The 13598-nt window shown below is 45.1% G+C and overlaps 1 protein-coding gene across 1 annotated transcript; it reads left to right on the top strand.

Annotated features, from left to right (window-relative positions):
* Window positions 1–10811: 10811 nt before the first annotated feature.
* Window positions 10812–12059, top strand: LOC117377330 (piggyBac transposable element-derived protein 4-like). Its single transcript, XM_033973708.1, has one exon. It carries the CDS (start codon window positions 10812–10814, stop codon window positions 12057–12059), a length of 1248 nt encoding a protein of 415 aa, XP_033829599.1.
* The last annotated feature ends 1539 nt before the right edge of the window (window positions 12060–13598 follow it).

Genomic DNA, 13598 nt, shown 5'->3' with positions numbered 1-13598 from the left:
CCCTAGGGAAGCGTCCAGGAGGCATCCTGAGCAGATGCCCGAGCCACCTCAACTGGTTCCTCTCAACGTGTAGGAGCAGCGGCTCTACTCCGAGCTCCTCCCGTGTGACCGAGCTCCTCACCCTATTCCTAAGGGTGCGCCCGGCCACTCTGCGGAGGAAGCCCATTTCAGCCGCTTGTATCCGATCTTGTCCTTTCGGTCATTACCCAGAGCTCATGACCATAGTTGAGGGTAGGAACGTAGATTGACCGGTAAATTCAGAGCTTCGCCTTCCGGCTCAGCTCCTTCTTTACCACAACGGACTGATACAGCGACCGCATCACTGCAGACGCTGCACCGATCCGCCTGTCAATCTCCCGCTCCATCCTTCCCTCACTCGTGAACAAGACCCCGAGATACTTGAACTCCTCCACTTGGGGCAGAGACTCACCACCCACCCGGAGAGAGCAAACCACCTTTTTCCGGTCGAGAACCATGGCCTCGGATTTGGAGGAGCTGATTCTCATCCCAGCCACTTCACACTCGGCTGCAAACCGCCCCAGTGCCTGCTGCAGGTCCTGGCTTGAAGAAGCCATCAGGACAACATCATCCGCAAACAGCAGAGATGAAATCCTGTGGTTCCCAAACCAGACCCCCTCCGGCCCCTGGCTGCGCCTAGAAATTCTGTCCATAAATATAATGAACAGAACCGGTGACAAAGGGCAGCCCTGGCGGAGTCCAACATGCACCGGGAACAGGTCTGACTTACTGCCGGCAATGCGAACACAGCTCCTGCTCCGGTCATACCGGGACCGGACAGCCCTTAGCAAAGAGCCCCGGACCCCATACTCCCAGAGCACCCCCCAAAGGGCACCACGAGGGACACGGTCGAATGCCTTCTCCAGATCCACAAAACACATGTGGACTGGTTGGGCATACTCCCATGAGCCCTCGAGGACCCGATGAAGAGTATAGAGCTGGTCCAGTGTTCCACGACCAGGACGAAAACCACACTGCTCCTCCTGAATCCGAGGTTCGACTATCGGTCGGATTCTCCTCTCCAGTACCCTGGAATAGGCCTTACCGGGAAGGCTGAGGAGTGTGATTCCCCTGTAATTGGAACACACCCTCCGGTCCCCCTTCTTATACAGAGGGACCACCACCCCGGTCTGCCATTCCACAGGTACTGTCCCCGACCGCCACGCGATGTTGCAGAGACGTGTCAGCCAAGACAGCCCCACAACATCCAGAGACTTGAGGTACTCAGGACGGATCTCGTCCACCCCCGGAGCCTTGCCACCGAGGAGCTTGCCAACCACCTCAGTGACTTCAGCCAGGGCGATGGACGAGTCCGCATCTGGGTCCCCAGTTTCTGCTACCTCCGCGGAAGACGTGACAGTGGGATTGAGGAGATCCTCAAAGTATTCCTTCCACCGCCCGACAACATCCCCAGTCGAGGTCAGCAGCTCTCCACCCGCACTGTATACAGTGTTGGTGAAGTACTGCTTCCCCCTCCTGAGGCGTCGGACGGTTTGCCAGAATCTCTTTGAGGCCGTCCGATAGTTCTTTCTCCATGGCCTCTCCGAACTCCTTCCAACCCTGAGTTTTTGCCTCTGTGACCGCCCGAGCCGCGGCACGCTTGGCCCGCCGGTACTCATCAGCTGCCTCAGGAGTCCCACGAGCCAACAAGGCTCGATAGGACTCCTTCTTCAGCTTGACGGCATCCCTTACTTCCGGTGTCCACCACCGGGTTCGGGGATTGCCGCCGCGACAAGCACCACAGACCTTACGACCACAGCTACGAGCAGCCGCATCGACAATAGAGGTGGAGAACATGGCCCACTCGGAGTCCATGTCTCCAACCTCCCCCGGAATCAGGGAGAAGCTCTCCCGGAGGTGGGAGTTGAAGACCCCCCTGACAGAGGGCTCCGCCAGACGTTCCCAGCAGACCCTCACAATGCCCTTAGGTCTGCCAGGTCTGTCCGGCTTCCTCCTCCGCCAGCGGATCCAACTCACCACCAGGTGGTGATCAGTTGACAGCTCAGCCCCTCTCTTCACCCGAGTGTCCAAGACACGCGGTCGGAGGTCAGATGACACGACAACAAAGTCGATCATCGACCTCCGACCTAGAGTGTCCTGGTGCCATGTGCACCGATGGACACCCTTGTGCTCGAACATGGTGTTTGTTATGGACAAGCTGTGACTAGCACAGAAGTCCAATAACAAAACACCGCTCGGGTTCAGATCGGGGAGGCCGTTCCTCCCAATCACGCCCCTTCAAGTGTCACTGTCGTTACCCACATGGGCGTTGAAGTCCCCCAGGAGAACAACGGAGTCCCCGGTTGGTGCACTGTCTAGTACCCCTCCCAGGGACTCCAAGAAGGCCGGGTACTCTGCACTGCTGTTTGGCCCGTAGGCCGACACAACAGTGAGAGACCTGTCCCCGACCCGAAGGCGCAGGGACGCGACCCTCTCGTTCACCGGAGTGAACCCCAACACGCAGTGGCTGAGCTGTGGGGCAATGAGCAAGCCCACACCAGCTCGCCGCCGCTCCCCGCGGGCAACGCCAGAGAAATGGAGAGTCCAACCCCTCTCAAGAAGTTGGGTTCCAGAGCCCGAGCTGTGCGTGGAGGTGAGGCCGACTATATCTAGCCGGTAACGCTCAACCTCCTGCACAAGCTCAGGCTCCTTCCCCCCCAGCGAGGTGACGTTCCACGTCCCCAGAGCTAGTCTCCATGTCCGAAGATCCGGTCGTTGAGGTCCCCGCCTTCGACTGCCGCCCGGATCTCTTTGCAGCCGCCCCGCATGGCTCCTCCCGCAGGTCGTGGGTCCACGGGAGGACGGCCCCACGTCGTTCCTTCGGGCTGGGCCCGACCGGGCCCCGTGGGGAAAGGTCCGGCCACCAGGCGCTCGCTGGCGTGCACCCACCCCAGGCCTGGCTCCAGGGTGGGGCCCCGGTAACGCCAGTCCGGGCGACGTAACTGGCCTTGTTCTTTGTCTGTTCATGTGAGGCTTCTGAACCGCTCTTAGTCAGACCCGTCTCCCAGGACCTGTTTGCCATGGGTGACCCTACCAGGGGCATGAAGCCCCCGACAACATAGCTCCCCAGGATCATTATTCCCCAAATTTTGTAGGAATCCAATCATGTTGGCGTTTCACCCCTATGGTAGGGGGCGCTATATTGTTCATTTTGATTAAAATGAATATTGCATTCCATTCATGCCCCAATCACGCATATGTGATGTGAATATGAGCTCTGTAGGGCAATGCCTGTGGTTGTGAGAGGACATCGACAGTGGCGGCGGTGGTGTACGGGCGAACCGTGTGGAATTCGTGGAAAACGTGGATGTTTTATGAAAACCCATGTGTCTAGATGTGGCATGTGCAATCTGAGCTCATTTGGACCAAAAAACAGAGACTAAATATGTTTTTGAAAACACGCTGCGAATGAAGTGGCAAATTTTTGATCCAATATGGCCAACTTCCTGTCCGTCATAGGGCAGCACTATACTTATATTTTTTGCTTCTCTCCATGAGCTCTATCACTGGTACGAATGTCATCAAAATCTGAGTCGGGCCTCCCTATTAAATCGAGAGTCTCAAAATTTCTAGGTGGCGCTGTTGAGCCAGTGTGTGTCGGACACAGTTGTGATGCACATTTTATGAAATTTTTCGCCGAGCCGGTCGATCCTATGCCTATATGTGGGACTTTTCGTCGACGTTCAGGGGGAGAAAACTGTGATTGTTTTGGCAGAAAAATAAGAAGAAACCCAGCAAGAACAATGCCCCTCGCCATCACTTCGTGAGTGGCGAGGGCCAATAAGAAGTCCCCATTTTTTTTGAGCTTTCAGAAAATAACTGGAAACTAAAGCTATTTGTCCCAATCACACATTTTGTAGTGTGGGGATCAGGCATTGTGGCCATACAAAAGACCAGGGCCAATATTATAAATTTGTTGGTGGTTTTATAATGCCTTGTCCCTGCAGCTTCACTCACTGTGGCATGTAATATACACCAGCAGAAAGCAGTAAACCAGTATGTGGCTGCATCATACACTCTATGTATAAATGGACATGGCCTAGCTGGAATCGGCGGCGTTCCAAATAAAAAGTGAGCATGGGCATGATTAGACTCCATTTACTCTGGCTCCAATTAACTTCATACTGAAAAAAACATTGCCCCTCTCTTTGTGACCGCTGCTTGTCAGGCTTGTTATTTTGGTCTTAAAATGTTTGTTTTAACCCGCTCTACATGATCCTGGTATTTGTGTTTCACAATTTTGTCCCTAAATCCAGATATGAACATTTTGGGTTGACAGTGTAGCTAAACGCTCATTCCCTGCTGCTGCGGGCAGGAGGGGGCATGTACCTTCAGGAGCCTCGCTTCTGATTGGCTCTTTGGTTGCTGTAATACTCGCTAATAATATGGAACTCGTCTCAAAATTTGTCCCTGTAACTGCTAGCCTTGATTGGCTTTATTTGGCTGGAACTAATTGCTATATGGAGCCCAAATACTGTATAATGAAGTAGTTGTAACATGTTTGAAATTGCTTAAAATATAATACAGTTAATGCTCTTACATTTCTGAAGTGTGTTAGAGTTGGCCATGGGAACATGTTGGAATGACAGCACACTTAAATCCAGTTCTTTCCCCTTCGGTTGCATTGGTTCCCATGTTACGCACTGGTAGTCTATACCTCAAATTGCAAGAGATGCTGAAATGATGTAATAGATTGTCAAAAATGTTATGCGTTTTTGAGTTTCAAAAAAATAACCTGTAAAGCTATTTCTTTGCTGAAAAGTAACAGTATACATTTCAATATGGTGGAATGGTTTCAACGGTTGGCAATTGTTCAAATGGAATGAATTTAGAAATGCATTGAATCCTCTCCATTTTGGATGACAGTGCTTGTAAAACGGCCTGAACTTTCAATAGATGCCACACCTATCCATAGAGAGCAGACCCATGCTTAGCCATGTGTGCAGCAGCAGCATATCTCCTCTCCCTCACCTCACTCACCTCTTTGCTTTTCTGAGGACTCCAAATGTCAGCGATTTGTATCAGCCCAGGGCCCTGAGCCTGAGCCGGACATCAGAGCGTATGAGAGGAGTGGGTCTGCACTTGAACAGCCGTACCAAACACACCCCTGGGTACAGCACATGGTTATCATCTATATCACAATTACAAATCAAAGGTCTCCATTTGAGAGAGTTCACATCTTTTTCTGCAGCCGTTTGGGACGAGATGTGCAAAGGCTAAATGCTAATCGTTCTGACAAACTATTCTTGACATCTTCTTTCACCTGCTCTATTTGATATGACCAGCCTTTGGAGACTTGCGGAGATCTAATGACTGCCATTTCAAAGTGTAGATTTTAATAAGACCCCAGCTATGGTTTATGCTGTAACAATTATATAACACTACACTCCACTCCAAGTGCTCTTTCGAAGCTAGTAAACGTCACCTTCAATTGCATGTGCTCCTGAGTAGCAATCACAAAGGTCTATTTGATCTGAAAATCAAAATAATGTGTTATGTCGTCAAAGGCCAAAGTGCTCATTAGAACATAGAAAGCTTGAGGAGTATTTTTTGTAGTTAACACATTTTGTTTAAATGGTTGGAAATTCAGATATTATTATTCAGATATTATATTTATTATTCAGATATTATATTATGTTTCTATTGTAGGGTTATTGAAAGTAATTCTGATTCTGAAAGTATATAACAGCAGCCTGCATAAGTTTGTTAGACCAAATCTTGCTGTAGATGCTTCCACTCCACTTTTTGTATCAGATTTTTTTTAAAGAATGAAATCATGTTTAAAAAAATAACAGAACAACTTTTGTTTAAATGCCAAAAGTTTTTTTCTAAAAAGCTTTTCCTCAAGCAATTTTTATTTATTTTGTGGAAATGCTTCATGCTTGAGGTCTCAACAAAATATCACTTGCCCTCCAAATGTTCTTAACTGATGTTGCTCAACTAGTTAGCCTAGCCTAACCTATTTTATGAATAATATTGTAATTTTAACATGCTGCTGCACTACTAATATAATGTGACAAAGATGTGTGAACATATGTTATGTTTGAGTAAGTCCTTCTCCTCCTCTCTTTCCCTTTAAGGGCTACAAATGGAAATGAGCTTCCTTAGCTAAAAATCTTTGCACTCGGGAATTATGTGACTTTATACTGTCCGGTTAAAGGTGCACTATGTAACTTTAATGCCATCGATGCTTGTCTCTATGTAGATTTCGTTTCTTTGCCTAGAATGTTCCACATGCAAGTTTTACAATGTAGAGTAATATAAACCCCTTTAATATAAAACATCCAAGATAAATGGGTTCATGACAAACTGCAGATATTTCAGGCAAATCTCTATGGAGACAATCAGGTGTGGACCCCTTCCACCAGAAAAGTTACACACTGCACTTTTAAATAAATACATGGAATTAAACAAATCTGAAACCCAGCTTGCCAGGAGTGGTAAGGTCTATTCCTGGGCACTGGAGAGGAGAATCTCACTGATAGTCAAACCTCAGATTCAGGAGGAGCAGTGTGTCCCGGTAGCGGAACACTGGACCAACTCTATACTCTCCATCGGATCCTTGAGGGTTTATGGGAGTTGCCCAACCAGTTCACGTGTTTTTTGGATCTGGAGAAGGCATTCGACTGTGTACCTCGTGGTGTCCTTTGTGTGAAGTGACTGGGATGAGAATCACCTGCTCCAAATCCGAGGACATGGTTCTCGACCAGAAAAAGGTAACTTGCCCTCTCCAGGTGGGTGGTGAGTTCTTGTCTCAAGTGGAGAAGTTCAAGTATCTCAGGAAATGGGTTTTCTCCGCAGGGTGGCAGGGCACACTTAGAGTTAGGGTGTCCGAGGAGCTCGGAGTAGAGCCGCTGCTCTTACACGTCAAGAGAAGGCAGCTGAGGTGGCTCGGGCATCTTCTCAGGATGCCTCCTGGACACCTCCCTAAGGAGGTGTTCCTGGCATGTCCCACCAGGAGGAGGCCACGGGGAAGACCCAGGACACGCTGGAGGGACTATGTCTCTCGGCTGGCCTAAGAACGCCTTGGGGTTCCACCGGAGGAGCTGGAAGACGTGTCTGGGGTGAGGGAAGTCTCTGAGTCCCTGCTTAGACTGCTGCCCCCACGACCTGGTTCTGGATAAGTGGAAGAAAATGGATGGATGAACCCAGCTATTGTTAACCAATATGTATTAACGTTGACTAAAGTGAAAACTCTTTAAATCTGCATGCTTTACTTTACGGTTAAAAAAGAGTGCATCCAAGCATTACTCACTTCTATTACCGTAAGAAGAACACCGTTACTATGCATTAAAGCTACTTAGTGAGTCAACACGAACGCCCACTGCAGACTCGGCTCAGTGATCGCGAGCTCAAACGCTGATATTCGCAGATGTCAGTCACTACACATGGCAATCTGCAGTTAAACAGAGCAGAAAGGGATCAGTTAATTAAAAGACATAACCGCTAAGAAAGATGAACTCTGGGAAGTGTAACGTTTGGATGCCCTCTCAGAAAGGACAGTAATAGTGACAGTAGTAGTGATAATAGCAGTATTTGTAGTAGAAGGCTCTCCGTAAAGTCACAGTATGTGTATTAGTAGTTTTCATACTGCCAGATGGGCGGTGTTGTGGAATTTCTTCAAGCAAACAACTAAAGAATAAAATTAATTGAGAAGTTGTCTTGAATGAAAGAGTCTGATTTATTAATGCAACTGTGCACACTGTTAAAGAACTACCTGTCCCTGACAGAGCATTGCCTACCCCTAAGCTGTGTCATCGTCAGCTTTTATGGCTTTCTTTTACCTTAAATATTTACTGATATAGTTATGGATCTCTTTGGCCTAACTTTCGTAGTACCATCTGTTATGCACGGGTGTATGTCTTGTTTGTGCATCTAGCAGCCTCTATCCCCTTTGATTACACTAAACGGTATGATTGTTTTGATCTTATAAATGCATTGCATGTATTTTTGACACTATTAGGGACAACAGCTCTTTGACAATTGTGCACAATTGATTTAATGAACCAGACTTTTTGATTCAAGACAACTTCTCTATGCATTTTATATTTTTAAGGTTTTTAAAGGTTTTGAAGGATTTACTTGAACTAAGAGTTAAGAAACTGGGACTAAGAGGTTTGTATACCAGTACCCAGCCTATATGAAAATGTCTCTTGCTACTGATTTTCATACAGTGGCAAGAGCTAGAACTACTGTAGCACCTCAAAGTGTTAACTACAGGGGAATATGAGGTAAGTGCATGCAATACTCTTCTATGGACCAATGAATTTCGGTTAGGTACGACTACTGGAGCAACTGTTGGAAGAACCTGAGTTATAAGAACCACAGACCAGAGAAATAAGTTTAAATTGCTGGCTTTCTTATTGAACAGTTTGGAAAAAAATAATAAACATACATGGACAGACATTTACATTAAACATTAATTAATTTCAAAACTCGTTTTCACTTTAAACCTTCCTTTTGATTTAAAAATTTTCTTTCAGTTTTAAGTTTCTAAATTAACTTAAAAAGGTTACAACCGATTAGTTAGTTCTAGTTTAAGTTATTTCTTATCTATTTTCTCGTTGTTGAGTTAACTCTTTAATTTAAATCACCTGTAGTTCTTTTCAGTTCTATTCAAAGTTGCCCTTTAAGTTTGAACCATTTTGTTTTGTTGTTTACAACCAAACAAGAATAACCATAATTGTAAAATAACCTTTTACAACCGTTCATTATCATCAATCAAATAAAAAGGTAAAATTGTACAAAACTAAAATGAATTCAGCAAAAGATCTGAATCACCCTGTGTTGCACAGAATAAAGTCTCTTTCTCCTATCTATTAATCCAGTGTCCTTTGTGCAGGAGTTTGGGTAAATCCTACCAGTTCTGATGAAAACTATATAGCGTCCAGTAGAAAGCACATGGTTCCTGGCGGATGCAGTTCAGAAGGTCCGTGGGAGGCTCGTCATCTTGTTTCACACACGTGGTTCTCAAAGTTCGTATTTAGCTAGATTCTTTCAAACCATACTTTAAAAGCCCATCATAGACAACATAAAATATACGTAAGTACACAAAATACATTGCTAGGATAGTGTTACAATACAGAAAATTATCATCAGCGGTCTTAATTGATTCTTGTTAACCCTATAGCGTTGGATGCTATCGCTGCCGATAGGTTTGCGGTTGCGGACTTTCCATTACTGTAACTCCGCCACCGATTGCACTATCATGTAAACTCAAACGGTGTCTCAAAGCAGATGCATGGGGCTCTTTAATTGTGTTACTGTCATTACGGTAATGTGCTTACGTTGTCCCTCGGAGATGACCAATCAGAGCGCAAGTGCCGCGGGGATTCTCACTGTCACTGCTGAGGCGTCACTCTGGAGAGCCTCGCAGTCGTAGTGGGAGTTACAGTCGGTTCATCAAGTTTTTGCCATCATTTACATCGTTGGGCAGGTAGTATTATTTGGCCATGTTTTCAAAGCAAAAAACAGGGAAGAAGGAGGCGGATTTTGTGGCAGAGAGCGTCGAGAAAGAGGCTTGTCTGGTGGGCGGAGGAGACACACCCGCACTGCGGTCCTCTCACTCCAGGTAAGTGTCGTCAAAGACTACATTTCATTATCTAAATTATAACAGCAGATTTACTGTAACATACAAGCCTTATTTGCATGTTAGCTATTTCTGTAAAGTCGTGCAAAGTACAGTACTGGTGTTCTATAGTAGATACTACGTGCGAAAATCTGTATTACGCGGGAGTAAAGCTGCTTGGCGCGAGTTGAAGTATTGGCACGGGTAAAAGTTTTTGGAGCGCCAAAAATAGTATCCTTTACTATATTGCAAATAAAATACTTATTTAGTATATGCATATGTAAAACCATTAGACACATAAGCACTAAATTATGAATGCATTGTGGACAAATTCATTGGCAAAATAGAAACACCAAATAAAATGTGCTGTGAGTCATTCAGAGACAGTGCATGTTCTACCTCCATGTTCTACAGGAGGTAGAACATGCACATGCATGTTCAAAACACATTGTTCATTGATAATTACTGATATAATTTATTACAACATTGTTATTGCAACTGTCAGACAACTAAATCATGTTTTGATTGTTTTTGGGTTTTTTTTGCAACAAGCCATGTCATGGAACCTTTGAGGGGTCGCTGTAGGCAATGGGGGCAAAAGAGAGGAGGTGACAGGAGCAGGTCACCCCACAGTCCAGCTTCTACGTCAGGATTTTGTTTGAGGAGGTCAGCACGGGTACCCAAGCCACTACAGCGCCTCATAGAGGAGGGTGTCTCCATGGAGATGGACAGTGCTGAGGAGGCAGTGAGTGAAGGAGAGACTGTCTTGCCAGATTCACCTGAGTAAGTAATAAACTGAAGCAAATCTGTCTTTTTATCACAATGTTATCATACAATTATCACACAAAATTATTATTTTTTTTGGTTATTGTTTTCTTTTTTTCAGTATGAATTTGAGAGATGGGCCATCTGGTGGCCACAGTAGTTGCAGGGGGGGCACTTTCACGAGCCGCTTACCACCTAGTCCCACTTCCAGGGCATGGAAGACAGAAGAGGATTTGTTCCCAGGCGGACACCAGGAATCCAAGCTCCTCTAAATAGTGGGACATGCACTCCTCTCAACATTTTTTTTTTTTTTTTTGATGCAGAGGTGTGGAGGCTACTATGCTCCAACACTAACAAAAGTGCTGCTCGACACCAGGAGAGAGGGAGAAAATATCACTGGACTGATGTAACCCCTGAGGAGCTGAAGAAATTCATTGGTCTTCTGCTCTACATGGGAGTGATGAACCTCCCTAAAATGACAGACTTCTGGAGACAACAGACTATCTTTGAAGTGCTCTTCCCCGCTACGGTCATGACACGGGACAGGTTCAAGAGCATTTTGTCCCTTTTCCACATAAGTGACCCTGAAGAAGATGGCCAAAATGACCTTGCCAGGGGAACTGAGAACTATGACCTCCTTCACCGTGTCCAACCACTTCTTGATATGCTGCGGACCTGCTGCATGGCTGTTTACCATCCTCGACAGCACATTTTGGTGGACGAACGGATGGTAGCCACCAAAGCAAGGCTGTCCTTCAAGCAGTACATGAGGGACAAGCCTACAAAATGGGGCCTGAAATTTTTTGTACTGGCAGACAAGAATGGCTACACCGTCGACTACCAGCTGTACACGGGAAAGTCCAAATCCCAAGGATCAGTGAATGGACTGTCATTTGATGTTGTTTCCTCCCTTGTCAACAAGGACTACTTGGGAAGGGGGTATATTGTCTATTGTGACAATTTTTACACCAGCCCACAACTATTCCGCCACCTGGGTCAGCAAGGGTTTGGAGCCTGTGGATCTTACAGGCAGGGGAGGATCGGGGTTCCCACAACAACAGAGAACGCCCTGACAAAGAGATCTCCACGAGGGTCCATTCGCTGGTTGAGGGATGGAGACCTTTTATTTGTGAAGTGGATGGACACAAGGGAGGTGTCTATGTGTACAAATGTCCACTTGGTGTACGCTGGAGAGACGGTGCTGCGGTGGAGGAAGAAGGCAGATGGCACATATGAACGGGTGCCTATCCCCAGGCCCACAGCAGTGGGCAAGTATAACCGCTACATGGGAGGAGTGGACACGTCTGACCAGCTGCTGGGCACTAACACGGTCCACAGAAAAACAAAGAGGCGGTACATCACCATTTTCCAACACATGTTGGACATTGCTGTTACCAACAGCTTTATTATTTTCAAAGAGATGTCGACCATCCGTGGCGAAAGACCCCCCACAAGGCAGGACTTCCAGGAGATGCTCACATCACAACTGTTAGGAGTTCCCCTAAAAACAAAGCCCAAAGTGCCCACATCCAACCACCTCCCTGTCCCCACCAGTTCTGGACAATCAAAAAGCCAAAAGGCCAGCAAGGGACGGCGTCAGTGCGTGCTCTGCAAACACTGCACTCCCTGGCAGTGTGAGGAGTGTAAGGTGGTGGGGCTTTGCATGCAGCTGGACAGGAACTGTTTCAGGATGTACCACACACACTGAATCAGAAATGTAAAAGACAATGAAAGCCCTTCATTTAGTAAATTATTGTATATAATGTTTCACTGTTTGTGTTTATATTTCAATTCATTTTGTAAATTATTGTATATAATGTTTCACTGTTTGTGTTTATATTTCAATTCATTTTGTAAATTATTGTATATAATGTTTCACTGTTGGTGTTTATATATTATATTGCACAAAATAAAATACATTTATTTTACACTCACCAAGTCCCTTTCATCACAAAAATCAAACCGTTTCCACACAGGGACAGGTTGAAAAAAATATTCTCTTCTCAAGTTTTTAGTTTAGAAATATCACTTTTATCAACTTTAGACTCGTTTTCGGCTCTCCTTCTCTCCTTTCTGCAGCAGCTCTGCGTGTGCTGTCTGCGTATCTTCCTCGTCTATCACAGGAAAAACCCAAAACAATCCGGTTGGTTCCTGCTAGTCACGTGGTTCACGCACTACTGAATTTCAAAATAAAAGTCTAAAGACAAATTAATTCACATTTCTTTAACCTTTTAACATATGTCTGCATGAAATAAAATATTTTAGACCTTTTAAATTAATTGTAACCATATCACATATTTATTGACTTTTTATCAAAAGTATTTATTTCTGTTTTTATCAACAAGCTTTTACTTTGAAAGTCTCTATGTTAACCTGGGTTACACTACCTAATGATAGCATTGTATTTTGACATAAAACATCTAAAAAGTAAATACACAAATGGTGAATCAGGTCATTTTTATTATTGGCCTGACACAATAACAAATTTTTAAATACAATATATCGGTGAAGAAAATACAGATAAACGATAATACTGAATCCCATTATGCCACTGACACAATGAAACCTAAAGCAGGATTTACCCCTAAAATAACTATTCTATATTTGCAGTATTGTTAATGAGCTGCAATATATCAATGAAACACTTAATGAGCCATAGAAGTTATTTATTCAATCCTCTCCAGCTCAAATCTTCAGAAAAGTACAAAAATAACAAAACTATTACAAAGAAAAAGTACCCATGATGAATATTGACCCCCAATAATAATAGCCCCATCCATCATGCGTTGAGCGATAAGTCCATGTACTCATTATCGTGACCGGCCGACCCAAGACCTTATAGTATTACAGCAAAAGCCTATATTATTTTTAGCTGCCCTCATCTATATTAAATATTATTGGCCTATTAATTGTGGTGATGTCATCTAAAAGCCAGCAACTGTTTGTGTGGGATCTCCATTCACAAACTCAAGAATGTCGTAACCCCCCCAATTGTTAATATTTCAGCAATTCAAAGGATTTTGTGGTAATAATCATGTGAAAAATGCATATTCAAGTGTAGATCTGCCATGATAATTACTATATCGACTTATTGTTAAATATATGAAAGCTGGAACTAGGCCTAGAACGAGGGCTGCCGTGCTAACCAATTTGCGATATATTGAATTGAAGTAAATGTGGACGATAAACGATAAAACTGAAACTAATTTATGCCACTGACACAACAACCCAAGAGCAGATTTATACC

This window comes from Periophthalmus magnuspinnatus, chromosome 10 (genome assembly GCF_009829125.3).
Source record: "Periophthalmus magnuspinnatus isolate fPerMag1 chromosome 10, fPerMag1.2.pri, whole genome shotgun sequence".
NCBI classification, from domain to species: Eukaryota; Metazoa; Chordata; class Actinopteri; order Gobiiformes; family Gobiidae; genus Periophthalmus; species Periophthalmus magnuspinnatus.
This window is presented reverse-complemented; position numbering and strand designations above follow the sequence as displayed.

Bases quoted from the DNA above. Each gene is read 5' to 3' on its own strand.
- LOC117377330 (XM_033973708.1), top strand. From the start codon at position 10,812: ATGAACCTCCCTAAAATGACAGACTTCTGGAGACAACAGACTATCTTT.